The sequence below is a fragment of the Dacryopinax primogenitus genome (assembly GCF_000292625.1).
Source record: "Dacryopinax primogenitus strain DJM-731 SS1 chromosome Unknown DACRYscaffold_2, whole genome shotgun sequence".
NCBI classification, from domain to species: Eukaryota; Fungi; Basidiomycota; class Dacrymycetes; order Dacrymycetales; family Dacrymycetaceae; genus Dacryopinax; species Dacryopinax primogenitus.
This window is the reverse complement of record NW_024467199.1, coordinates 429,925-454,793: the sequence shown is the minus strand read 5'-3', so window position 1 is coordinate 454,793 and position 24,869 is coordinate 429,925. Positions and strand designations below refer to the sequence as shown.

General features: G+C 53.2%; 11 protein-coding genes across 11 annotated transcripts; 5 read left to right on the top strand and 6 right to left on the bottom strand.

Annotated features, from left to right (window-relative positions):
• Positions 1 to 363: 363 nt before the first annotated feature.
• Positions 364 to 3,523, bottom strand: DACRYDRAFT_74508 (kinase-like protein). The gene is made up of 6 exons (XM_040776069.1): positions 3,379 to 3,523; positions 2,086 to 3,328; positions 1,881 to 2,035; positions 1,451 to 1,833; positions 782 to 1,402; positions 364 to 729 (listed from the first exon to the last, which is right to left on the bottom strand). Exons 2-6 carry the CDS (start codon positions 2,987 to 2,989, stop codon positions 588 to 590), a joined length of 2,205 nt encoding a protein of 734 aa, XP_040632215.1. The 5' UTR covers positions 2,990 to 3,328; positions 3,379 to 3,523; the 3' UTR covers positions 364 to 587.
• Positions 3,524 to 4,554: 1,031 nt separating this feature from the next.
• On the top strand, positions 4,555 to 5,210 carry DACRYDRAFT_19865 (ribosomal protein L32e). The gene is made up of 3 exons (XM_040771692.1): positions 4,555 to 4,645; positions 4,701 to 4,809; positions 4,863 to 5,210. Exons 1-3 carry the CDS (start codon positions 4,599 to 4,601, stop codon positions 5,091 to 5,093), a joined length of 387 nt encoding a protein of 128 aa, XP_040632214.1. The 5' UTR covers positions 4,555 to 4,598; the 3' UTR covers positions 5,094 to 5,210.
• Positions 5,211 to 5,310: 100 nt separating this feature from the next.
• On the bottom strand, positions 5,311 to 6,736 carry DACRYDRAFT_74503 (UPF0103-domain-containing protein). The gene is made up of 8 exons (XM_040776068.1): positions 6,696 to 6,736; positions 6,610 to 6,647; positions 6,459 to 6,558; positions 6,340 to 6,408; positions 6,179 to 6,291; positions 6,017 to 6,128; positions 5,834 to 5,968; positions 5,311 to 5,785 (listed from the first exon to the last, which is right to left on the bottom strand). Exons 1-8 carry the CDS (start codon positions 6,710 to 6,712, stop codon positions 5,386 to 5,388), a joined length of 984 nt encoding a protein of 327 aa, XP_040632213.1. The 5' UTR covers positions 6,713 to 6,736; the 3' UTR covers positions 5,311 to 5,385.
• A 477-nt stretch (positions 6,737 to 7,213) lies between these two features.
• Positions 7,214 to 8,868, top strand: DACRYDRAFT_46045 (uncharacterized protein; the record flags this gene model as incomplete). Its single annotated transcript, XM_040774680.1, has 8 exons — positions 7,214 to 7,385; positions 7,436 to 7,540; positions 7,582 to 7,715; positions 7,764 to 7,819; positions 7,868 to 7,898; positions 7,951 to 8,175; positions 8,224 to 8,324; positions 8,373 to 8,868. The coding sequence occupies 8 exons, from the start codon at positions 7,214 to 7,216 to the stop codon at positions 8,866 to 8,868; spliced, it is 1,320 nt and encodes a 439-aa protein (XP_040632212.1).
• Positions 8,869 to 9,711: 843 nt separating this feature from the next.
• Positions 9,712 to 10,636, top strand: DACRYDRAFT_19863 (uncharacterized protein). The gene has a single exon (XM_040771691.1). The coding sequence runs from the start codon at positions 10,244 to 10,246 to the stop codon at positions 10,553 to 10,555; it is 312 nt and encodes a 103-aa protein (XP_040632211.1). The 5' UTR covers positions 9,712 to 10,243; the 3' UTR covers positions 10,556 to 10,636.
• Positions 10,637 to 11,924: 1,288 nt separating this feature from the next.
• On the bottom strand, positions 11,925 to 13,392 carry DACRYDRAFT_46401 (casein kinase I; the record flags this gene model as incomplete). Its single annotated transcript, XM_040774701.1, has 7 exons — positions 11,925 to 12,160; positions 12,229 to 12,399; positions 12,538 to 12,772; positions 12,851 to 12,999; positions 13,054 to 13,123; positions 13,184 to 13,224; positions 13,281 to 13,392. 7 exons carry the CDS (start codon positions 13,390 to 13,392, stop codon positions 11,925 to 11,927), a joined length of 1,014 nt encoding a protein of 337 aa, XP_040632210.1.
• A 2,185-nt stretch (positions 13,393 to 15,577) lies between these two features.
• On the bottom strand, positions 15,578 to 16,943 carry DACRYDRAFT_103808 (UROD/MetE-like protein; the record flags this gene model as incomplete). Its single annotated transcript, XM_040767821.1, has 6 exons — positions 15,578 to 15,879; positions 15,927 to 16,096; positions 16,190 to 16,328; positions 16,379 to 16,555; positions 16,605 to 16,876; positions 16,930 to 16,943. 6 exons carry the CDS (start codon positions 16,941 to 16,943, stop codon positions 15,578 to 15,580), a joined length of 1,074 nt encoding a protein of 357 aa, XP_040632209.1.
• Positions 16,944 to 19,145: 2,202 nt separating this feature from the next.
• DACRYDRAFT_98122 (UROD/MetE-like protein) lies at positions 19,146 to 20,625 on the top strand (the record flags this gene model as incomplete). Its single annotated transcript, XM_040777509.1, has 4 exons — positions 19,146 to 19,159; positions 19,206 to 19,477; positions 19,526 to 19,702; positions 19,757 to 20,625. 4 exons carry the CDS (start codon positions 19,146 to 19,148, stop codon positions 20,461 to 20,463), a joined length of 1,170 nt encoding a protein of 389 aa, XP_040632208.1. The 3' UTR covers positions 20,464 to 20,625.
• A 208-nt stretch (positions 20,626 to 20,833) lies between these two features.
• Positions 20,834 to 21,904, top strand: DACRYDRAFT_19858 (ras-domain-containing protein). Its single transcript, XM_040771690.1, has 6 exons — positions 20,834 to 20,873; positions 20,950 to 21,152; positions 21,217 to 21,289; positions 21,339 to 21,450; positions 21,515 to 21,681; positions 21,794 to 21,904. Exons 1-6 carry the CDS (start codon positions 20,846 to 20,848, stop codon positions 21,856 to 21,858), a joined length of 648 nt encoding a protein of 215 aa, XP_040632207.1. The 5' UTR covers positions 20,834 to 20,845; the 3' UTR covers positions 21,859 to 21,904.
• A 70-nt stretch (positions 21,905 to 21,974) lies between these two features.
• DACRYDRAFT_92685 (acyl-CoA dehydrogenase NM domain-like protein) lies at positions 21,975 to 23,582 on the bottom strand (the record flags this gene model as incomplete). Its single annotated transcript, XM_040777100.1, has 6 exons — positions 21,975 to 22,276; positions 22,383 to 22,512; positions 22,561 to 23,144; positions 23,191 to 23,308; positions 23,357 to 23,421; positions 23,480 to 23,582. The coding sequence occupies 6 exons, from the start codon at positions 23,580 to 23,582 to the stop codon at positions 22,059 to 22,061; spliced, it is 1,218 nt and encodes a 405-aa protein (XP_040632206.1). The 3' UTR covers positions 21,975 to 22,058.
• A 276-nt stretch (positions 23,583 to 23,858) lies between these two features.
• DACRYDRAFT_13377 (uncharacterized protein) lies at positions 23,859 to 24,773 on the bottom strand (the record flags this gene model as incomplete). Its single annotated transcript, XM_040770975.1, has 1 exon — positions 23,859 to 24,773. One exon carries the CDS (start codon positions 24,771 to 24,773, stop codon positions 23,859 to 23,861), a length of 915 nt encoding a protein of 304 aa, XP_040632205.1.
• Positions 24,774 to 24,869: the final 96 nt, after the last annotated feature.

Genomic DNA, 24,869 nt, shown 5'->3' with positions numbered 1-24,869 from the left:
TTGGACGCGGTGGCAGGCGCAGAGGAGGAAGAGGCAGTTGGCTGCTGCTCGTCTTCTTCCTCGGAGTGCTCATCTTCCTCTTCGTGCTCATCAACAATCTCGACAATTTCTTTGTCCTTGGATGAAGATGCCATGATAAGGATAAAGAGGGGAGGGAGGCGAATTCTGTCTGTTATATATCTGTGCGGCAAGGGAAGCAAGCAACAAGGCACGATCAGAAAGATCAACGGATATTTACCGGTCATTCCACGTGACTGGCCGAGGCATATCACTCCTCATGCCGGTGACACAATTGAATGACCGCAATGAATCGAACTTTCCAATTCATTCATGCGAATAATGCATATTGCAAAGTGTGACTATGTAGTACAGTTGCGAGTTGAAGGAGGGAATAAACAGTATAGAGGTATATCAATCGTGCAGTAACTGGCCTTGGGATGTTAGTTGGACGCGTGAACTGCGTGTGCAATGAAGACGGAACACGCAATGATTCGTACAGAACGAACAAAAAGAAACTGGAACCAGAGGTATGTCTACAATGGAGAGCGTGTTGCGAATTGGAAAGGATTATTTCAGACAAGGAGATCTCAAAGCTCCGAAAGAATGCGATGGAGTGCATTGTACACCTCCGCCATGCTGGGGCGGTCGTGGGGGTCGGGGGCCCACATTTGTTCTACCAAATCAACAAGTGCAGGTGTCCACTGCTTGCGGAGACCAGACGTGGAAGGTCTAGAAAAGTACATTAGACATATGCCGAACTCCCGCAATGAAATACACTCACCGTAGCCGCTTCTGACCGACGGCTTCATAAATCGCGTGTTCATTCATGCCTTCCCAGGGGTATTTCTTATTCGGGTTGTGCCATTGAAGGATTTCCCAGAACACCATGGCGCAAGAAAAGACGTCAACCTTGTAATCGTACTTGGGATGAGGATGCCACAGCTCGGGTGCTTGCCAGTTGACAGTCCCAACGACGCTCCGGATCATCGAACGTGTGGACTGCTTCACCTTTGCCAGACCGAAGTCAGCGATCTTTGCATGAACAGCAGTCGTAATGAGAATGTTAGACGACTTGCAGTCGCGGTGAATAACAGCAGGTTTGAGCTCATGCAGGTAACGAAGACCGCTGGCAATGTCCAACATGATGCCAATGACTTTCTTGAGCGGTGGTGGGGGAACGTTCCTGATGTAGTCATAGAGATCGCCGTTAGCACAGAGCTCGCTGATGATCATGACAGGCGTTTCTCGAGTATTTTCGGGGACGCTAACTCCGAGGAACCTGACGATATTTGGGTGATCGAAGTCGCGCAGGAGGGTGAGTTCCTTGATGTCCATCTGAGTCAGTTGGCCACGAATCTCGGCAAGTGCGACCTTGCGCCCGCGGTATTTGCCGACAAAGACGCTGCGGTTCTCGTCAGTTCGCGCACATAGTGCAGATCAGTTCACTTACTCCTTGAAGCCTCCACTACCGATCTTCTCCAACTTGGTCAACTTCTCGGGTGGGATCTCCTTCTCCTCAAGACCCAACTCCTCCAAGTCGAGATCAAGTTCCGGTTCGGTCTGGTGCTCCGGCTGAGGCGTGGCGGTCTGGACGTTGATGACGGGAGTCATGCCATGGGACATTGGAGGAGTGGCAGGTTGCTCAACATGAATGTGCGAGGACCGTAGCAAGATGGGTGTCTCCGGTACGCCATTCCGTACAGGATGTCTGGCATTGCCGTTTCCTCTGGTGCGTCTGGTCTTTGGCGTGTTAGGGCGGGCAGTCGAACCGCTGCTGGCACTATCTGGTATACTGATACACGAAGAAGAGTCATCTTCAGCGTGTGAGTCGCGCTACAACATGTCAGGACGGTCGGAAGTGTAAAGGTAAGCAGACGCACCCATTCAAGCAAAGCATGTGCTAGCTGAGGCTTGGTACCGGAAATGTCAATCTCACGAGCTTCACACAGCTGCACGAGGTCATCGCGTTTCATGCGTGTGAGAGACTTGACGGTGGCATCTGCCAAGTCTACATAGTCGCCATCCTCACCCTCATCTGATGCAAATGTTAAGAATGCAACATAACATCCAGCAAAAGTAGCGCACCTTCATCCATGGCATCAGCCTCTGCCGTTTCGGTGTCCTGGTCATCGCCCGTCTCGGACGCTTCCGTCTGCGCTCCGTCAACCTCCGAATCAGTGTGAATGGGATTTCCATAGCGATCAACTTCAATTATGTCTTGACTTTCCTCCGCCTCATCATCGGACAGCTCGATGATGCTGGGCTGTTCGTTTTCACTACCGGCCTCTTCCTCTTCCTCCTCACTGGTTGCAGCTTCGACAGACTCCTGGACTTCCTCCTCGTCTGCCTGGGACGCGTCAATCTCGGAGCGGCCGTCCTCTTCATCTCCTTCATCATCACCATCTTCCTCTTCCTCTTCTAGGGCAAGGTTCTTGCTTGAGCGAAGCCGTCTGCGAATCGTGTTCGCCGCAGGTGAATGCACGGAGTTTACTGAGCGCAGAGATGCAGAGCGTGTCAGAGGTCCAGAGTGTGGCTGAGGCCGGGCATGTATGCGGCCAGAAGAGCGTGATCGTCTGGCAGTGCGACGACGGGCACTGCGTGGTGCAGCGTCTTCCCCTGCAGTATCATCCGTCTGGTATTCTTCTTGCTCTTCATCTTCCTCGTGCTCCTCGTTCTCGTCATCGTCTTCCTGTCCCTCTTCGATTTCGTGTCCCTCCTGCTCCTCGTCTTCCTCCTGCTCCTCCGAAACTTCCTTGAGATTACCCATTCTTCCCTTGCTGCGTCTATAGAACCGCGTCCTGCGTTGAGCAGCATTCATTAAGTTTGAACTCCGAGCTTCCCCTGACTTCGGTGCAGGCCGATTGCGCAGGCGGGTGCGAATATCGCCGGTGCTGTCCGTGGGTGAGTTCTCGCTGAGGATCCGTGTACTGCCAGTCCGGCGCAGGCCGGACTTTGACTTCTGCGAACCCGCAGCAGTCGCGTCATTCATGGACTGGGACCGGGCTAGTCCCGAGATATCCAAACCACTTCGTGTCCGGCGAGGAGAAAAGTTGACGACGAATGTAGTGCTGCGCTTGAGGCCGGAACTTCGAGTCTTCCGCGGAGGGATAGGAGTCTGTTCTTCTTCCTCTAGTTCTTCAGAATCTTCACCTTCCTCAGTTGTTGCAGCATAGGTTGTTTCATCCGCTGAACTATGAGGAGGCGTAGGGATCTTGACGTGTAAGGAGCGCGATTTTGAGCGTGTAAGATCTCTTGGAGGTGTTGGAGTGCGAACGAGAGATGATGAACGCGTTGAACTGAAGTGTGTCGCAGGTTCGACTTGCTCGCGCTGGATACGCAGTCAGCCGGTTGATCCACCAGCGTCTTGGACTAACTTACTGCACCGATAAGAGCATCGACTAACTCATTCTTTGTCCAACTGGCTATAAGCTCCTCTACCTTTCTTGCTGATCTTCGGAAGCCGCTTTCGGTGTCGTTCACTGCGCAGTACAGGCGAACCAGATCATCCCTCTTCAGCCGTTGCAGCTTCCAAGATGGCGCAGAGGAGATGAAGAACTCGTCGTCTGCAATGCGGTCAAAGATCAGTCGACCGCAAGAGGATGGTGCGTTGCGTGTCATACCTTCAACGACGGCGTTGGCCTGGTTCTCCTCACCCTCATCTTCGTCCGCTTCGACAGCAACATCTTCTTGGCTAGTGTCAACGTCCATCTCGTCCGACCGGCGCCTGCGACGTGCATGCTCGCTAGAGCTCCCGCTGCTTTTGCGTCGTTCCCGAGGCACGTCAATGTTAATGACAACCTCCGTCATTATCGCGTCTCCACGCTTCCGCTTTTTGCCAGCCCATCTCTCTATTTCCTCATCATCGGCATCGTTCGCGCTTGTCCCACTGGGCCATCTCTGAAGTGGCTTTATGGGAGTAGGTTGACCACGAGATCGACCACGCCTCATCGGCAGTCTGGCAAGTAGTCTCGATGTCGAGAAAGCATTGGTGTTCATGACAGCGAGCGCTTGACGTGTAGCGTTTCTAGCCGCTTTTCCGATGAACTTTCGATGTCTTCCCTCTGAGGAGTCAGATGCAGACTCCATCGATGAGGGAGAGTCGTGTACGGAGATATTGACGAACTTGGCGCGCGTGGCTCGCCTCCGTTTGGCGTGGGGTCGATCGTCGGCGTCTCTGTCGCGTTGTAGCAATCTCGTAGACGAAGCTGATGTTCTAAGGTCACGGTTTGAGCGGTTGCGGTGAAGTATGGTCATGGCGAGTTGAAGGTGACTGTAGCTAGTCAAGCCATAAGAGATAGAGCACTCGCCTCAATGGGCAGGCAGGTTGGTCAATGGCGAGTCGAAGCTTTGTGGTATGTTTTGAGTTACTCGCGCCACTGGAAACTTCATGGAAACTTACGCTGCAGTTTGTTTCCGTGGGACACCTCCACACGTGACTGATCCTCGCTTCTTCACACAGCCTTCGAAAGTGTCTTCCAATTGCTCCCATACCTTGCCTTGAAACTGTACAGCACCTCAACGGAGGCTTTCCACACTTCTCTCGCCAGTTACATCGTCCCAGTCAAGGTCGCTCGACACCGTCCCTCACGACACCAAAAATGGCCGCCTCCATCCCTATCATCAAGAAGAGGACAAAGCGCTTCAAGTACGTTCAGCAAACTATGGTCTATAAGCGTTAGGTGCTCATCGTTCTTGTTTAGGCGCCACCAGTCCGACCGCTACAAGTCCGTCAAGGAGGCATGGCGCAAGCCCAAGGGTATCGACAACCGTGTCCGTAGGCGATTCAAGGGCCAGCTGCCGATGCCCAAAGTGAGCATCCCCTCCTCACCGTTCTTGGTATAATGTCTTAGTATTCTATTTAGATTGGTTACGGCTCCAACAAGAAGACCCGTCATCTCCTCCCCAATGGCCTCAAGAAGATGCTCGTCCACAACGTGCGCGAGGTGGACATCCTCCTGATGCACAACAAGACGTTCGCTGTTGAGGTTGCACATGGTGTGAGCAGCAAGAACCGGGTGGGGATCATCGATCGGGCAAAGGCGCTGGGGCTGAAGGTCACCAACGCGTCCGCACGGTTAAGGAGTGAGGAGTAGAGTGTGGGCATTCAGGATGATATTTCTGTCTGTGCGCTGTATCTGGAGGTGTTCGAGCAGCCTGATGTATGGGACACGCTATGCGTAATATGATCGCATGCTGCCTGACCACCTTCAAGTTCCTGCCAATGAACGCCATCTGTGGTGGGAAATTTAGGCCTGACGTATGAGAAGATTGCGACCTCGTTGGTCTATCAAGATCTCGATGCTGAGAAAACTGAGTTTGATTCTTCATTTGATTATATGCGTTACAGGATACTGATACATCGATACCGGTCAACCCTTGCACATTCTACTCGAGAGTCACGTAAGCGCTTGCATAGCTCACGCTCGAATCTTCGATATGCTTGCAAGGGCTGCTCTGAGCATACTTAACAAATTTGAGGCTTGCCTTGTGCTTGTTATCCTCCTCCAGGGTCGCCAGCGCACCTAATAACACACCGATGGGGTGTCGCCCACAGATCGTGTTGCCTGTCCTGCGGAGGTAGGAAGATAATGATGCATGAGCCTGCTTTGCTGAAGAAGTGGACGTGGGAAGAGTGAGCATGTTAATTGCTTCGTGATCGAGCCGAGATATGGATTCGTGGATAGGTTGGCCGCCACGAGGTATATCGCTGTCATCTTCCAAGCGAATAGAGGATGTAGGGGATGGTGCTCCCGGGTAGTAGAAGGTGAAGTCGAATCGCTCTCCCCTTTAACTGTCATTAGAGTGCAATCACAGAGTGAATGAGACTGCGCACCAGTGACAGAAATCGCTCGAAACAACGAACATCGTATCCTCTTGCTCCAGGTACTGCGCAAGGATGCCCCCGAAATCGGCCTCTTTCTTGTCATTGATTGCTCCGACCAAAATGGGGACAACTTTGATGTCACATCTATTATAACATCAGCATGTATACGCAACAAGGCAGAACTTCACGTACCCTTCGAAGGTCTTGCGAACATAGGGCAGGTGAAGCTCGATGCTGTGCTCGTTCTCGTCCGTCTTGTTGGACATCATGCTGAACTTACCCGTGGCCTTTAGCTCTGCTGTGGCTATCACGTGCGTTAGCAGTGCACAGAATGACATTGACACTAAAGCGCACTTGCGAGATCCACTGGTAGTTCTCCAAGTGGGGTGTCATAGGTTGCGAAAGGGGTGAGGGCGCACCCATCGAGATAGACGTGGTGCGATGGGCCAAGGAGGAAGACCCTCTTGCTACACGAGTGTCAGCTGATGCAAACCCATCCAACGCAATCAGCATACATTCCGGTAACATCGATTGCCTTGTATGCCCATGCAGCTGTCGGTCCTGAGTAATCGTAGCCTGCGTGCCTAATCCTAGGGTGAGTGCTGCTTTCTGCACATGGCGCGAGTAAACATACGGTCCGATAATTGCTTTACATCCTTTGATCGGAGGTGAGTAGTCAGATGATGGCTCCACGGCGGACAGCCATCCCTTGAGCTGGTGGTCTAGTCTTGACCCTAATGAATCGTCTCAATCAACACGTGGTGGATATGGACATCGTTCCGTACGAGCCCCAGAATACCACGAGTTTGCGTGAGTTGCCCGTCTGACGCAGTAAGTATATGAAATGCATCAACTTGCTCAAGGGCCGTACCTCATGCCCGACATCATGCAGCAATCTGTACTAGAGAGTTCAGGGTAACCGTACGGGTTGTAACATTACATCGTCACGTGACGGTTGAAGGATATGGCCGTTCGCCTTCAAGGGTCCACACGCGCCTGTAAGCTCGATCTGTGTCCGACTATATACTTCCCACCCTGCCGGCGACCACTCTCCAAGTACATCTATATCAACAACTGCACATTCTAGACGACCTAGTGGGTGGTAAGTCTACCTATCTCTGGATCTTCGACTCGCAACTGCCGAACATGGACGTGGATACTTTTGCCGTCTCAAACGACGCGACGTTGGGCTCCCCGTCAGCATCAGGCTCGACTGCGAAGCGAAGAGGACTATCCCTTTCAGCCCGGTCCACTTCGACTGTAAGCCACAGCCTCACTCAGTCTGATTTTCAGTCTTCTACGTCTTTGTCACAGCCGGTATCTACTGGCCTCGAGCCTTCGTTTCAGTTCAAGTCAACTGCTCCAATACCTCGCTCAGGCTTCCATGCAATGCCGACGCTGGAAGCTTCCTTGCCAGCTCCACGCCTACGTATAAAGGTGATGGAATACGAGGAAAAAGGAATCCCGCTTGTCGTCCGCGGATTTCATAAGCTGCCTGGCTGGGAGGACGCCCTGTTCACCCCTGAGTGGTTGCTCGAACACTCCACTGGATTGAACGAAAGTAACGCCTTTACGGATCCATTTTGGTGCTTCGCTGATCTGGAATCAAAGCAATCAGTGTGCGAAATGTGTACGACAAGCGGGACAGTGAAATGCCGCTGCCTGAATTCATTGAGCGCTGCAAGAACATCACAGATATTGTACCCGGAGGCACGCGTTCTTTCGTATGATTCTGGTTTGTGTCTAACACGAGGTAGAGAAAGAGAGATATTACGGAAAAGACGGCATATGTCCCGAACAATGGGAGGCTTGGCTATCATCCTCTGGCGTCGTACCCAAGCAAATTCTACCTTTCAGCGGTGACGACGCCTTTCGTTTCATACCGAAACAAGTAGGTTTCTTACCGAGCCTTCTCTATTCATAGTCTAATATCGCGTAGTGTCGTGCAGAAACTTTGATGACCTACTTCGGGGTCGGAGGAACCGGAACACCTTGGTATGGTTTAGTGTGTTCAGAGAAAATATACTGAGCGGGGCCTCTCAGTCACAAAGATCTGTGTGCAAGTGTTGGACAGGTATGCCCTTCGAGCCTGCGGATCGTGACATTGTAAACTCAATTCTCTACAGAATCTCATGGTGCATACAGAGAACGAAGGCAGCGCCGTATGGTACATGACTTTACGGGAGGACGCCACGAGCGTCAGCCAGTACTTTCGATCCCTTGGCCAAGAGGTTGACCTTGAGACCCACGTCGCCTCCGAACTGGAATTAAAAGTTGCACCGTTCAAAGTATACATGCATCGTCAAGAACGGGGGGATCTCATTTGCGTACCGCAGAAATCCTGTCACCAGGTTCGTAACATCGTCATTGCAGAATAGATACCCTAACACATGCTTCAGGTAATCAACGAAGGCGGGATATCCATCAAGCTCTCCTGGAGTCGCATGATCCTCTCCAGCTTGGTTATGGCGTATGAGAGCGAATTGCCTATCTATCATAGGTTAGTACTGCCCGCGAGTTTAACTACCCAATCTTACGCCCCCTGTAGAGTCTGCCGTCCGGAGATCTATTCCGTCAAGCACCTCATTCATGGCGCAGTCATGAGTGGCACAAAGAGTCTGTCAGAAGCCCTGTCTGAATCCGATGGCGATGTCACCTCCAGGGTGTGCGCCATGCGTGACAGGCTGAAACCACTGGTGAATGCGTACACTGAGATAATTGTTGAAGGATGGGATCCTCAACGCAAAGGAGAGCCTCAAACATGGGATCCAGATGGGCAGACCCGGATATCTTGCGATTTCTGTGGTGCTGAGATTTTCCAGTCCTATTTTGAGTGCCGAGAATGTGACCAGGAGAAAAAGGAGTCAGTTAGCATTTGCTCTACATGCTACGTTGAAGGACGATCTTGCGTTTGTGACTTCATGGAACCCGTCACAGTTCAGCCCTTTTCGCTCTTGCTCTCAGTTCGAAATAAGGCAGTTGATGTTCTGAATCGCTGTCTGACAGAAGAAGAGCAGTTAATACCTGACTACACGCACGCGTAAGTCAAGTTCATCAATCGGCGTGCTCATGCAGCTAATGGATGGAACAGACAACTGGAACTAGACGATAGTCCACATATTCATCAAGCTGCTTGCCTCCTGAATGACTTGCTCACAACGAAGAGGGTATGTGTGAGATTTGGTTTGCCAAATTTTTCTGATACTTTCAACAGGGCAGGGAACCCGCCAAATGCAGAGATGGTGGCGTCCATGAAGTGCTGTTCGCATACACGTTGGCATGCAACGGCTGCCACAAACGATCTTGCTTCTCTCATCAACTGAAGACAAACAAGTTCCATCCCGCAGCTGCGCTGCTATCAAGCAGAGACTCGAAGCTCTACCATATCGCACATACTGGCTTCAAGAAAGCTTATACAGAAGATGTTGACCGAATGACTCGGAACAAACAAGACATGCAGGCCATCAGCAGCTGGCAGCGCTTATCATATGCGGCGACCACGTACCAGAAGTGCAGACCATACGTGAACCTTCGCCTCGTCATGGGCTTTTTCGACGAAGACTATGACCATCCGGTATATCCAATCCAAATTGAGTATTGTTCAAGCTGACATTCACTTAGAGTAGCTCCACTGCAGTACGGACACGGCCGGCACGCAAAAGGATAAGCAATGCCCTGGATGATATGGGGAAGAAGCGAAAACTCGACCAATTCAGCACGGCCGATTCTCTATCAGTGCCCAATCCTGCAGCCGACGGTCCTTCTTCATCGAAGAGGCAAAAGGTGTCCCAACCTTCAGATGCAACCCAGCCTTCAATTGCGACCCAGCCCTCAATTGCAACCCAGCCCTCAATTGCAACCCAGCCCTCAATTGCAACCCAGCCCTCAATTGCAACCCAGCCCTCAATTGCAACCCAGCCCTCAATTGCAACCCAGCCCTCAATTGCAACCCAGCCCTCAATTGCAACCCAGCCCTCAATTGCAACCCAGCCCTCAATTGCAACCCACCCTGAGCGCGCGCCGATCGCTATTAAGCAAGAACCCGATGTACCTCTAATAACCCACCAAATTCCGCCTGCCTCGGACCCTTCAACGTCTTCTCATGCGCCCCAAATGAATGGTTCCGCGCTAGTTCCATCAGTCAGTCTAGCGGGACCCGTCACGTTCCCGAATCCTTCTGTTGTCGGGGGCTCTCACCCCCCCCAGAACTCGGCGGGTACGACTTCTGATCCCCCACGATCAACGGCGCCAGAACCACCAGGCGCTGGACGGCTAGTGGCTAACATTGAGAATGATGCACTAGTGAAAGTCATACAGGATGTCGCTGCCGAACTGATTGAAATCCGAGCTTGGGGTGACAAATCCCACGAAACGCATCGCGACGAGTTACGACGGGTTCTGGCCGAGTACCAAGAGACAATGGATGCGAAGTTCAAGGCACAGGCAGAAACGCACGCAGCACGGATGGTCTACACGAATCGGATGCTCGCTGCTTCGGAAGAACAAAACGACGCGCTCAAGGCTCGCGTTGCTGAGCTTGAGAGTGCCCTGAGGGATGCAGATATCAAGGCTCGGAGGAACGATGCAATTATCGACAGGCTCGTCGCAATGGACGACCCCAGTAATGCATTACCCAGCCCTGCTCAGCAGACTGGCGATTCGCCGGCATCATCCAAGTCAAGACCGGCGCTGACGAACAGAGGCTTTACTCGCCGAGCTGGAATACTTTGACGGTAGTGTCTTGCAAAATAGCTTCGCGACCCATCAGGAACTGTCCTTGTATGTGTCGTCTTTTGAGCTTATTAATATGACCACAACACACCATTCACGCGAGACTATGTTTCCGAGATGTGGTATCTAGCCTCCGTCAGGAGGATGACAAAGACCGTTCGTTCATCGTCAAGAACTGGGGAAATATAAGAAGACGAGGAGTTTTACAACGCAGATCCGTAAACAAGGGGGAAATGGGGGTGAGGAATAAGTACAACTGAATGGTGGTGGGGGAGGTGGGGAATCATGGGGACCATTGAACAAGGCAGGAGAGACGCAGCACGGCTGGACTACAAGCTTGAGAAGGGAAGAGTGGACCGGATCGCGGATGGTGGAGAGCTGACGGCGAACAGGCGGCAGAGAAAGGAGGAGGGGATAATTACGGGTTCGTGTCGAGTATATAAATCTTGCGAGGAGAAAAGACTGTGAATAATGAGAGTGCGAATGCAGATGCTGAGGGGGTTCGCATGCAGTGCGGTGCCAGTGCAGATATGGGAATCTCTCTCTTGACAAAGAGTGAACAGAATGAAAATAAAAAAAAAATCGTGAATTTCTTGACCAAAGCGAGGGCCGGGGGTGGGGGCGTGGCGAGCCTGTCAGCACTCTGATCACTTGCGTACTTGCCCGGCGCATTGGCGCGTTTGGCGGTGGCGTGTCATGTACATTTCTACCAAGGAGTCGATCAATTGCAACCTTCGTTCCCTTTTCGCTCCAACCCCCCACGATCGCACCCGCTTCCGAGTCTCACGGGGACCACTTATGCGGCAACCGAGTGCTCGGACCAAATTCATCCACATCTGCACGTCAGGATCTGCCAGAGACCGACCTTTCGCTCCTCTTCTTCTTGCTGTTCCATGTAGTCCCCATTCTGGACACCGATGCCCCTTCCCTGCGCTTGCCTTTGGGTCAGCACGGGCGGAGTCAGTGCGCCAGGCGAGCCAGTGGCATTGCCGAGGGCTGCCGGGCCGCGACCCGTTGGCGTACCTGGGTATCCTCCAGTATCAGGTGCATATATCGCATCAGCAGTGTTGGACCGCGTCTGCCCGTATTCTGATGGATGCATCGCTGCCGCGTACGGATGGGAGACTTGCGGTTGCTGGGTGCTCTGCCTGCGCGTTGGGGAGGGAACAGCCACACCAACTTGGGCAACAGCGGAGTTCGGAACGCGCTGTCTGCTGCCACGTCGGACGAGCGCGGGTGATGGGGGTATAACACCAGGGGTGAGTGGTGTGGGCGGCGCAAGCTGCTGCTGGGAGGTGCGATGTCCGCGCGGGTCCGCGGCGGCGCGTTGTTGTCTATGAGCGCGAGCATCGGGGTGGGTGCTTGTCTATTAATAGGCATACACGTAAGGATGCCGTTGTCCACCACGGAAGATGCATAGCAATACACTCACCGCGCTCGCCTCCCACCCCTTTCCGCCGTTCAATAGCATCCAATCGTACACACCATCCTCCTGCTCACCGAGGTTCTTCAACACCTTGGTGAACAGCTCGCGGAGGAAGTCGTAGTCTGGGTTTTCTTCGAACCCGAGCTTGCGCACGTAGTTCAGGTATATGCCAAACTCTTCTGGTGGGAAGTCAGCACGATTCCAAATTCCGCCTGCGCGAACGGAGAGAAAGGGGAATAAAACATACCCGGGAAACCCTCAGAGAGTTCCTTAATCGGCGTGGTCTGCTTCTTCTCTCCAATCTTCTCATACTTCTGCTTGTTCGTCGCCGCTTTGAGACCCTGCCATGGCAGACCTCCTCGAAGAAAGTACATGAACACGTGGCCGAGGGCTTCAAGATCGTCCCGCCGGGATTGTTCTACAGGGAGGGACAGTCAGCTCGGGTTCACCAACTTGATAGGGGCCCCGGGTGGCTGCATGCGCGGGTCTGTGGGCGCAGCCGCAGCCAGGGCCTACCACGCTACTACTATTAGCACGAGACTGGAAGACGACTCACCTCTTCCCAAATGGGTATTAATGCTCATGTATCTGGCCGTCCCGCTCAGGCTCTTCCTCTCCCGGTAAGGGATATGTTGCTTCGTTTTAGGGTCACGGTACTGCTTGGCCATCCCAAAGTCGACGACGTGGATGATGCTCGAGGCTTTGGTTCCCGGACGCCCGATCAGGAAGTTGTCGGGCTTGATATCCCGATAGATGAGGTTCTTGTCGTGGATCGTTTGCACGCGAGAGATCTGTACATCGATCGCACCGACAGATAGGAGGGAGCATCCGTCAGAATGTGGGGAAGAGGATACGCGTGGCAAACGCACCATCTGTTTCGCCGTCATACACACGGTCTTGATGCTGAACTTCCTGCCGCACATGTCGAAGAGATCCTCCAAGCTAGGACCGAGCAAGTCGATGACGAGGATGTTGTGGAGACCTTCCTGACCGAAGTAGTATACCTGGGGAATGCCGACTATCGCACGGATAAGTGAGCATGGGACTGTAGCTACAGAAGGCAAAGACGCACCACAGCTGGCGAGTATACGGTAGGAACGGTATTCATCCCTTAGTTGGGGTGCGTCTGACTTTCTCGGTTCCTACACAAACACGCCCCACGCATGAGGTGATGTACTATCAATTGATAAGATATGACGAACAAATTTGATGGCGACGGTTTGATTGTTCAAGAGATTCGTGCCTACGGAGCAGGATACGCATCAACAATTTGGGGTAGATACAGGGACGGGCACATACCCTCGAAGATGACGCCAAAGCTTCCCTCACCAATCTTCTTGCCGACTTTGTAGTGTACGCCGACAACATTATTTCCTCCTCCTCCAGATGAATGATGATGTACTGAGCTCATTGTTGGGCGGCCTGCCCTTAGTAAATTGAAGAGAAGATGAAGGGGGAAGGGAGGGGGGGAAGGGTTAAAAGGTGCACAGGAGCAGAGGGACACACAGCAAGGACGGGGGTCAAGGACAGGGACTCGGCGCTGTCGGAGGGAGGCGGTCACTGAATTGAGGGTTTGCTCCCTTTGATCCCGCTGTGGTTCGGCACAAACACAAACGTCTTCTTTTCGCAGCGCAGAGCACAGCCTTCCGATGTCTTCAAACTGTAACTTTACATTCGTCACAACACAGGACAATAGAATTCATAAATGTTGCTTGTATCACGCTACTTGTTAATCCTGTTCAACCCCTTTCAATATACCTTTTTACACCATCGTCCCCCACATCTCTTGCGCAATCTCACTCACCAACATTAGCTGTACAGAACTTGAGCATTCCCCAACTACAAACATACAATAACATACCTTGTTCTCCATATCACCCCACTCTACAGGGTTCCCTTCCACGCGACTAGCAAACCCGCACTGGGGACTTAACCCCAGCCTATCCTTCCCCTTCTCCTTCCCTTCCTCCCCACCCAGGAGAATCGCAGCTTCGTCCAAGAGAGCCTTGATCTCCTCCTTCGACTCCAGCACGGGAGTCTTACTTGAGATGAGTCCCAGGATGGCTACCTTTGGCACGGGAAGATGCCGCAAAGGGGCGAGGTTCCCCGAACGGGGGTTGTCAACTGTCTCGTTTCAGCAACTTCAAACACCCAAAAAGGGAAAACAGACACACATTCTAGGTAGAAACAGTCAACGTCCAGTTTCCCAAACAGTCTCGTTGCGATTGCCTCGTAACCCCCTTCATAGAAATGCATTCCCTGGCTGTTCCCGCGACACAGGTGCATGCCCACTCTCATCTCGCTCATCTCCTCTTCCCGGCCCTTCAAACATTCATTGTACATGTCCACGTACGTTTCCAGCTGTGAGTCAGGGTCAACACCCGAACGTTGAAGCGCTTCACGCGTGTGTGTGGAACAGAATGCCGCGAGCAGGGGCGCATCGATCTGTACATTCCGGCAGCCAGCAGCGTAGAGTGCGAGCAGCTCGCCCCGGTACGCAGACGCGACAGCGGAGAGATACTCCTCGTCGTTCGCATAGGCATCTTTCGTGTACGCGTTAGAGCCCATGGTAAAATGGTACCCTGCAACAGAATGCCCATCAGCTCCCTGTCCTCTCCTCCCCGGGGAGACAAGAAGACGCACATTCGGGTGAGATCATCGTCATCTTGATAAACCTCCAGTCCTTCTGCGGCACATACCGCTTCACCCTCTCGAACCACTTGACATAATGATGCGTGCTCGTGCCCAGCTTTGCCTGCGCTTGGTACGTCTTCACAGGTACCCAAGGGTGCGTACCCGCTTTGTATCTCGCATAATGGGGCAGCCCTGGACGTGCTCGTTAGCTCCCAGTCGGCAAGTCCTTCCAATGAAGACGCACAATCCTGGAACAGCTCTGGCCTCGGCTCGACCCTCACCATCCCCTCCAGTCCGTCAAAGAACCCATCATAGAACATATATCTTCCATACTCCCCATCGCTCAGAGCCTTAAACCCCAGCATCTGTTGGAACCGCACAACGTCAGCAATGCTCCCCTCGACGAGCGCGTCCAGTTCGGAGGAGGAGAGCGTGCCGGCGTGATGGGCTAGATGGGCCTGCAGGAGCGCGGGCGGGCGGAGGAGGGAACCGACGTGTTCCGCACGGCAGGGACTAAGGAGGGATTGGTATTCGGAGAGCTGCTGGTTGGGTAAACTTACGGAGGACGAACGCTAGTGCGCTCGGGGGTCATGATTGTACTCGGGGAGCTCGGTCTGCTTGCTCATCCCTGGTGCAAGCTTATGTCGACATGTTGGTCCTGCCCACCGATACGATGGTATTAGTGGAACACCTCCCAAATTCAGTAGTCTGGAGAAACGGATAGCCGCTGATGGTTCTGTGAGCTATACAAGGTACGTCTGTGCTTCGTATTGTTGTCAGATGATCGGAAGGCATGAATTAGGCAGTTTGGAAGATGAAGCGCTGGATCGATATGCCGACATTGTTATGACATGCGCACGATGAATAAACGATCTACAAAACCGGTTCTTCAACTCCAATCATTTATTGCGTTATTGGATTTCCTAAATATCACCAACCCCAGATCTCTCACCTGATACAGGTTACCAAACGGTCGTCCTAAACACTTCTTGCGCGATCTCCGAGACTAACCTGAGCTTGTTCTCCATATCCTCCTTAGTGACGTTATTCCCATCAATATGGCTCGCAAACCCGCACTGCGGGGAGAGACAGATCCGCTCCAAATTCGGGTCGTTCATGTACTTGGCAGCGTCGTGTATGCGCCCGATGATCATGGATTTGTCCTCCAGTGTGGGGTCTTTGGAGGAGATGAGGCCTAGGATGACTTGCTTGTGCTTTGGGAGATGGGCGAGCGGTTCGAAGCCACCGGCTCGGGGAGAGTCGACTGCTACGCGTTAGCGGGCAGGATCAGACTGAGTGTCGAAAACTCACATTCCAGGTAATAGAAGTCGACATTCAACTCATTGAACAACCTTGCAGCAATCGTGTCGTAACTGCCTTCGGCGAAATAGATGCCCCTGAAGTTGCCTCGACAAAGATGGACCCCAACAGACATGTCCGGTTTCCGCTTGCTGATACAATCGTTGATTAGCGCGATGTAGCTATTAAAAAGCTCATCCGGATCAGTCCCGGCTTCCTTCGGGCCCTGGATCATAGACTCGTGGCAGAAGAAGGCGAGCAAAGGATCGTCGAACTAGATGTTCCGGCAACCGGCTTCGTAGAGGGCGTCGAGCTCCTCCTGATAAGCTTTGGCGATGTCGGCAAAGTACTCGGCGTCATTCTTGTAGACCTCTTTAGAATAGGCATACTTGGCGCTGTGACGGAGATGATACCCTGGAAATCGGGATCAGGATATAACGGCCGTGTGATAAGAAACTACTCACACTCGGGGGCAGCCACTGTAAGCTTGATATTCTTGACTTCTTCTGGAGCCACCATGTTGGCAAGAGCGGTGAAAGACGGCACATACAAGGGCTGGGTGCGCCTTATCTTGCCAGTGCAAATGTAAGTCTGCCCGCCTTTGAAGTCTTTGATCTTGAAAGCCTTCACATCCGGGACGTCTGAGAACGCTTTTAGATTAGGCTCAGTTTAATGGATGAGGGCACGCACAGTCCATGAATATCTCAGGATCGGCATTCTGCACACTGACCATGCCATCAAGGCGGTCAAAGAACCCGTCATAAAACCCATATCGCCTGAATTCCCCGTCGGTGATCGCCTTATAACCGTAATTCTGTTGCAATTGCACGATGCGCTGGATCTCGGCGTCCTCGATAAGGATCAAGTCTGCCTGCGATAACTGACCCTTGTCCGCCTTGTTACGAGCGTCGATGAGATGTTTCGGACGCTTGAACGACCCGATGTGTTCCGCACGGAACGGACTGTAAGATGGCCTGTGAGACTTCGTTGCGGGGATTGACGAACTGTTCCTTACGGAGGAGGGGCCATACCGATACAATATCGAAGAGAGGGCACCAGCGCAGTACGTCACACCGAATGACAAAACGATTGCGACTTATAGAGGCCCATGGATGTCTTCCTTCAACACTCCACCGGGCAGTATTTCGAAGTGGCCAACCTCACATGTTGCGGTATGCTGGCATCACCCTGAGTCAGAACCCACAAGCTCTGAGGGACGAGATCCAAGCCAAGCAATGCTCATTAGTGATATTGAAGGAAAATGCCATCCGAGCTCGTGATGTGTAAATCATAATGTTGAGCCGACCACAAGTAGTCGACCATCGCAAATGACGATGTCGTAAGAATGCTGAGCAAAGGTCGGCGACAGCGGCGAACGTTCCATGTCGAGAGAGATTGTCCCTGTTCCGGCGGACTTAACGCCTCCTCCTGTCCCCGCAGTTCCTCTCTCTTTCTCAGACCTCTGCGCTATTTCGAGTTTCGCGTGTGACCATTTTCCGTTTGGGGAAATGCCAGCTAGCCTGCTGGCCGAAAGAAGCCGGGGCTACTACTGCTTTGGACGGGACTTGTGCGAAACAGAACGTGCTGGAAGGTGCAACTTTCTTCCCAGGCGTCAGCGTTGTTCCGTTTGTGGACGGAGTCGCGGCTTACAAGACAACCCTATCATGTCCACGTCACGACGGCAGGTTGCCTTCGATGCTAAGAAAGATGTGGTCGGGACGTCATTTCAGCAGGGCATGTTATGTAGGATGCGCCCTTCACTGCTCGTCATCATCCATTGCTTTCCAGAGCCGACCGTTCCCCATTGCCAAAGGGCGTATGTCGCGCGAAAAGCTCCCAGCGAGCCTCGGTTCGGTATTGACAAAGAGCCATGCGCCTGGTACCACTCAGATTGAAGACGACTTATATCGTGGAATCAGACGTTGTTTGGTGATACTGACGAGTGAACGGGAAAGTGAGTTGACTCCAGTATTCGTTAGGAGTATAATTTGGTCCAAACAATCCTTTAGATAACTCGGAATATCGGATCGCTCGACACATAAGTTGGCGTTCTGATCTTCCTCCTAATCTTCCTCCAGCCGTCATCATTGATCGAATCCTATGGTAAATAAAGCAATACGGCACGATAGAGATCATTTGAGGCGCGGTTGCGAAGAAGCTCCATCTAGTGCGCCCGGAACAACGATCAAGACCAAGACCAACATAGCGTCTTTCTTTCGGGATGGGTTTGCCTATCGTCTCTAGTCAAGTGCACCTCCACACGGTCCATGTCTGTCAATCGTTCGCACCGCGAGCGCCTTTGGACAGATCGAGCGCGTCCAACCGCAACATCGAATCAGGCGAAACAAGCAAGCGCCATCATAGCAGATGCTCTTCCCCGCATAGGACATCCGACCCCGCGTTCTTGGATCTGCTCGGTTCCGGAGCACGTGCCGCTCGAGCGCCGGTTCATCCTTGTCAGCAGAGGTTTTCCCTCTTGCTTCGCTCAAGAGCAGGTGCTATCAACCGACCGAGAGGCGAGAGGCTGGAGGAAGGCAGACATCCTTTGCTGAACGAGAGAGAGCTGACAGGCTGACGCGTGCAGACGACCAGGTGGGAAAGCGCTGCCCGTGTTGGAATCCCGGGCTAGGTGGTGAAATGGAGCAGTGCCAAGAAGAACATGGTGTCGCAACGTGGCCTGGTAACGATAAGGCACGGGCATCCTCGCTGCTTTCTTTATATTCTGATGACCTTCAAATTGAGATTGTCTATTCTTTCGGTCATTGATGACCTATAGCCTTGGGAGAACGGGGCGCAGTACGGTATTGTTGAGGGATAGCCATGTGGGTCATTTACCGTTTGGGGAGGTTGAAACGAGAGTCGATCATGCGGGCCGGTATTGTTGTGAATAATCCGATCGCCAGGCTCGGCGGTGCGACGATTGAACTATTCCAATGGTGGTGGTGCTTGATTTCGCACACACCCAAATAGTCGAAGTAAATTAATACAGTTGATAAGTGGCGGCCGGATATTACTGCAGCCGGTCAGCTTGCAGTTTGTGTGTGATTTTAACCTTTTTTGGACCCGTCCCTTGGTCACACGGCGTAATTACTCCTCTCCAACGGGGAAAGGCCCTGGTACACACACCCCAAATGCGGTCGAGGACGAATATAAAAGCACTACACAATGGCCCTGCAACACGGTCTTTCCCATCTCTTCCCATATCATACACCAAAGAAATAACTCGCTTCGATGGCCCCTCCTCCGTAAGTATCCCCGACACTCGTCCCATATCCTGCTCACCCCTTCCAGCCCCTTCCGTGCAGAGCACATCGGCTCGCTCAAGCGCCCCAGGCACCTGATCGATGCCCGTACCAAGTTCGACAAGGGCGAGGTCACCCGCGAGAAGCTCACCAAGCTTGAGGACGAGGAGGTGCTCCGGGTCGTCAAGCTGCAGCAGAAGCTTGGGTTCAAGGCTATCACCGATGGCGAGTTCCGCAGGCACATGTTCTACGATGGGTTCTTCGACAACCTCGAGGGGTTCACCCTCTTCAAGGATCCCAATCCCGATATCTTCATGGACTGTGCGTATGTTTCAGGGCCCGGAGAATTGTATTGATTCCGGAATATAGACGTGCCGGACGTTGCGGCGTTTAAGGCGCTCGGTTTCAAGGGTGGAGAGACTTACCTCTGCACCGGCAAGATCAAGCGCACCAAGCCCTGCTACGTGCCTTGGTTCCTGGCGCTCGCTAAGGATGTCGCCCCGGAGGAGGTCAAGAACATCAAGATCGCTATGGCTGCGCCCGAATGTATGTCTCCCTCACGCTCACACAGTATATATCATGGGGTTGACAAGTGCTTAGGGTACCATCTCCGCCACAGCGGCGAGTACGCCTACTCGCACGAGGTGTACGCGAACGATGCCGAGTACTTCGCCGACATCGCCCAGGCGTACAGGGAGGAGATCGACGCGCTGTACGAGGCCGGATGCCGGAACATCCAGATCGACGACCCGCTCCTAGCGTACTTCTGCGCCGTGTCCATGCTTGAGGGGCTGAAGGCTGTCGGCGACGACCCCGACAAGCTCCTGGATAGCTACATCAAGTTGTACAACGACTGCCTGGCGACGAAGAAGCCTGATTTCTCTGTCGGCCTCCATCTCTGCCGAGGAAACTTCAAGGACGGCGTGCACTTCTCCGAGGGAGGGTACGACGCTATCGCCGTCAAGCTGTTCAACGAGCTCAACGCGGACTTCTACTACCTCGAGTACGACACGCCCCGCGCCGGGGGGTTCGCGCCGCTGAAGGAGCTTCCCAAGCACAAGCAGGTGGTGCTTGGGCTGATCTCGTCCAAGTTGCCGAAGCTGGAGGACAAGAAGGAAGTCATCGCGCGGATTCATGAGGCTGCTGGGTACATGGACGACCCGAAGCTGGAGCGGATCGGTATCTCCCCGCAGTGCGGGTTCGCGAGCCACATCGAGGGCAACCTCGTTACGGAAGCCGATGTTGAGAAGAAGCTTGCGCTAGTGGCCGAGATCGCCACCGAGGTGTTCGGGACGACGGTGTGGTGAAGAGATGAGCATTAAACGGAACAACAACATCATGTAAGGGAATATGACCACAGGGCTGGAGGCAGCTTTTTTGGGTTGAATGCTGTGTTATGACCTGGATCTGGATACCTGTATCTTAGGCATATGAGAATTCATCAACTGAATTCTGGAGAATCAAATCATGAAATAGACCAAACAAGTGAGATGATGGGAGTAGTGATATGTATCGCGGCCCGGCGTCGTGGATGGAAGTCCGTGTGGCTGTGTTTGCCTTCCCGGTTGTTCGGCAGACTGTGAACGATGAACGATGTGGGAGCCGTTCCCTTTCGATTCAGTTTCTGTTACTCTCCACAATTTCGACATCTGTTCCTCTTACCTTGCATTTATCCCTTCCTCTTCAAGTATGGCGACACCTACACCAACATCAGGCAGTGCGCATCTCTCTCTATTCCTCTTCAACCACTTCTGATATACGAACTCTTTCCCTTCATGTGCTGACGATAACAGGCTTCTCAGCTCTCCCACTCAAGCGCACAAAGATAGTCCTCCTCGGCGACCAAAGCGTTGGGAAGACCTCGCTCATAACCCGGTTCATGTACGACACCTTTGACCAGACGTATCAAGCGACTATCGGGATCGACTTTCTGAGTAAGACGATGTACCTCGAGGACCGGACGGTCCGGTTGCAGCTATGGGACACTGCTGGCCAGGTATGCAACTTCTTCCTCAGATTCTTGCACTCCCACGCTTATATCGGCATTGTATGGCATGTAGGAACGTTTCCGATCACTTATCCCCTCCTACATCCGCGATTCCTCAGTAGCAATCGTCGTGTTCGACATAACCAGTGCGTCCTCCGCACACCCACCCTTCAAGAAGTATACTGACCCTACCAGACCGCGCATCCTTCCTCTCCACTACGAAATGGATCGATGACGTCCGGTCAGAACGGGGGGGCGATGTGATTATCGTTCTGGTGGGGAACAAAGCTGATCTATCGAATGACCGGTGCGTGTATTTCCTGCGTTAGATGTTTTCCCGACGTGGACATCCACTAATCCCGAGCGGACAGACAAGTAACGCAAGAAGAAGCCCAACAGAAGTCCACCGAACTCGATATAATCTACATGGAGACATCCGCAAAAGCTGGGCATAACGTCAAGACGCTCTTCAAGAAGATCGCCATGCTCCTGCCCGGGAATGAGAAGGAGGGAGAGCAGGCGAAAGAAGGGAACCAGAGTGCGTCTCGCTTTTCCCTTCGTTGTCTTCGTGCCTTCATTCCCCCATTTAACATGTTGTCTAATTATCCCTCCACTGGGATGTTATGTGCGCCCATGCTGATACACAACAGAGATCGACGTGACCTCGCCAGCAAAGAACGAGACACCACAAGCCTCGAACTGTGCATGCTGGTAACCTGCACGCTCTCGTTGTTTTCCTGGTCTCCCGATACCTTACACCCCCCATCTGCGGGCGTCTTGTCACGCACCTGTATCTTATGTGATACGTTTATGTATGCGTGATCTACATTGCTTATGGTTGCATTTTTTGGTCTTTCTATGAGTACACTGTGCCCAAGCGCCTCGATCCTTCCTGAATCATCTCCCCTTCACGCTCTACTCGGCAGGATACAACCCCGCCAAGCTCCTGGAGATGACCAGCCTCTGGATCTGACTCGTCCCCTCATACAGCTCGAAGATCTTGCTGTCCCTATACAGCTTCTCCACGGGGTACTCGGTGTTGAACCCGGCTCCGCCGAACACTTGCACGGCTTGGTTGGCGTTCTCTACCGCAGTCCGAGAGGCGAACGTTTTCGCGATGGATGCGTAGAAGGCTGCGCGAGCGACGAGGGATGTGATGCAGGAGCCGACGGCGCACAGAACGAAGAATAAAGCAAGCAAGCCCGTCAGCTGAGCCTAAGAGGAGACAAGGGAACACACTGTTAGGCAACCCTGCATCCTTCGTCCAAGCGGATTTCCAGACCAGGTTCCTCGCTGCCTCTGTCTGGATCGCCATATCCGCAAGGATGAACGCCACTGCCTGATGTTCGATGATCGGTTTGCCCATCGTCTGCCCCAGTCAAGTTAGAAGTTGCTGGTCTGGAGAGGTGTGACGCACCTTACGACCCTGGGCATACTTGACCGCTTCCTCCAGCGCTCTTTGTGCCAAACCTACAGCAGCACTGCTCACCAACGGGCGGGTGATATCAAACGCCTTCATGGCGATCTTGAACCCCTCGCCTTCCTTCCCCAGTACATTCTGGGGGGGTACAACCACCTCCTCGAACGTGACCATCCTAGTGTCCGAACAACGCTGACCCATGTTTATCTCCTTCTTCCCCAAGTGTATCCCCGGAGTATCGGCGTCAACGATGAACCCAGTCATGCCCTGGCTCGGTTTTGCACTGGCATCACTCTTCGCCAGCACGAAGAACCAATTCGCATGGCCGGCATTAGTGATCCACATCTTCGTCCCGTTGAGCACCCAGTTCTCCCCCACCTTCTTCGCAGTCGTCCTGATGCCAGCGACGTCCGACCCTGCATCGGGCTCTGTCACACCGTAGGCAGCAACGAGCGGCGCTTCGGTCATCCGGCCCAGGTACTTTTGTATTTGCTCTTCGTTGCCGGCCACGATGACGGGCGCTTCGGCAAGTCCGATCGCTTCCATCGCCGTCTGCATGCCAGTGCACCCGTAGGCGATCTCTGTGCGCTGTTATTACACCGATCACCGGCGAGGAAGGGAACAGACCCTCGGAAACGAGCGCACAGCTGAGTAGTGACAGCCCGGGTCCGCCGTACTTCTCAGGAACGTGGAGGTTCAACAAGCCCGTTTCGTGCGCTTTCTCGATTATAGGCCAAGGGTAGGCCTGCACCAGCGTTAGTTAGCAGACGCAGGGAGCGGACGAGAGGCAGACCATAGATCGATCATACTCCGCCGCCAGGGGCACGATCTCCTCCCTCGTGAACTTGCGTGCCAGATCTGTGCATCAGATGTCAGAAGTCATGAATCAGGTTGCCTTGAAGTGGATGGGGCAGACCTTGGATAGCATGCTGTTCTTCGCTCAGGGCGAAAGAGACTTCAGAGGAGAGTGCTCGGGTTAGTCGGGGAAGGCGCGTAAGAGTGGGGGCGATACGGAACATGTTGATGGAAGGGGGGAAAGATATGGAGAACAGAAAATGAGGTAGATGAGGTCTTTATATTGGATGTGGCAAGGGTTGTCCGCTCCCTTTAGACGCCGATGCGGGGAATCTTCTAATGCATGTGATTTTGAATGAATATAACCGGATCGGATCGGACGGTCATCGAGAGTTTCTTTCTGATGTACAGTACTTATGATTTACTTGTATTTTTCTTATACGTTTACAGTCTACTTTACATGGTTATTGTACAACATAAATTCACCTTTAATGGTGCTATCATTCATCATACTCTGCTGAAAAGGCAGGAGGAGGAGCACTGCTCGTCCCCTGCCCATGGGCGTGCATCGACCTTCCGGTAGGAGTAACTGAGCCACTCGAGTGAGAGTGCGTTGCAGTAGGAGAAGCAGTCGAGCGAGCAGGATCCGTCGAGGACACAGTAGGCACGAAGCTGCTTGTTGAGCGTGAGCCGGGGTGATGGGAGGTGTGCGAACCAGTCGCAGTTGTGTGGGTGGTGGAGGGGTCGGTTCGGTGAGTCCTGCTCGTGGGTGTGTGAGTTGGGCTGGTGGTAGTTGTGGTGGTGATGATCGTGGTGCCAGTAGTTGTAGAAAGGACTGCTTCGACCGTGCGAGCATCCTTCGTATGCCTGTGTTCCGTAGAGTGCGTATGAGAACCCGTGTGCCTGCGGGAACTCTGCTCCGTCCGAGAATGCGTCCGAGTACTGGACCTCCTATCATTCGACGTCGTACTCCCACTAGCGGTCGAAATCAAGGAACTCAGCGCGCTCAGCGTACCCTTCCTAGCCCGGTTAGACCTCGTGAAAGGGATCTTCCACCCGATCATCACCCCGCCTGCTTCTGCACCGCGAGACCAGAACTTGGCGCTCCTCTTCCTCTCGTTCGTTTCTTGTGGTTGCTCTTGGGGATCCTCGGGGTCGGGAACGAGCGCTGGATGAGAAGCAGAGGCGATAACATCGGTGGGAGGGATGAGAGGGACGCTCTCGAACACCGGTACGTCATCGGCCTGGAACGCTTCGCTACTATAGGCCACCGCAGTCCGCTCCCCATCCACAGAGCTCTCGACTCCGGGAAGGGAGGCTAGCACGCTTGTTCCATCCAACTGGGTTGTCGGTTGGAGAGGGGAAGCGAGGACAGAAAGGGCGAGGAGGAGCAGAAACGTCGGAAAGGAATACATGTTGTTCTTTTCTCAAGTCGGTGTTCTATGCTTGGAGTCGTGTTGAGCGTTGGGTGTCGAGCGTTGAGCGTTGAGCGTCGAGTGGGGTTGAGTGAG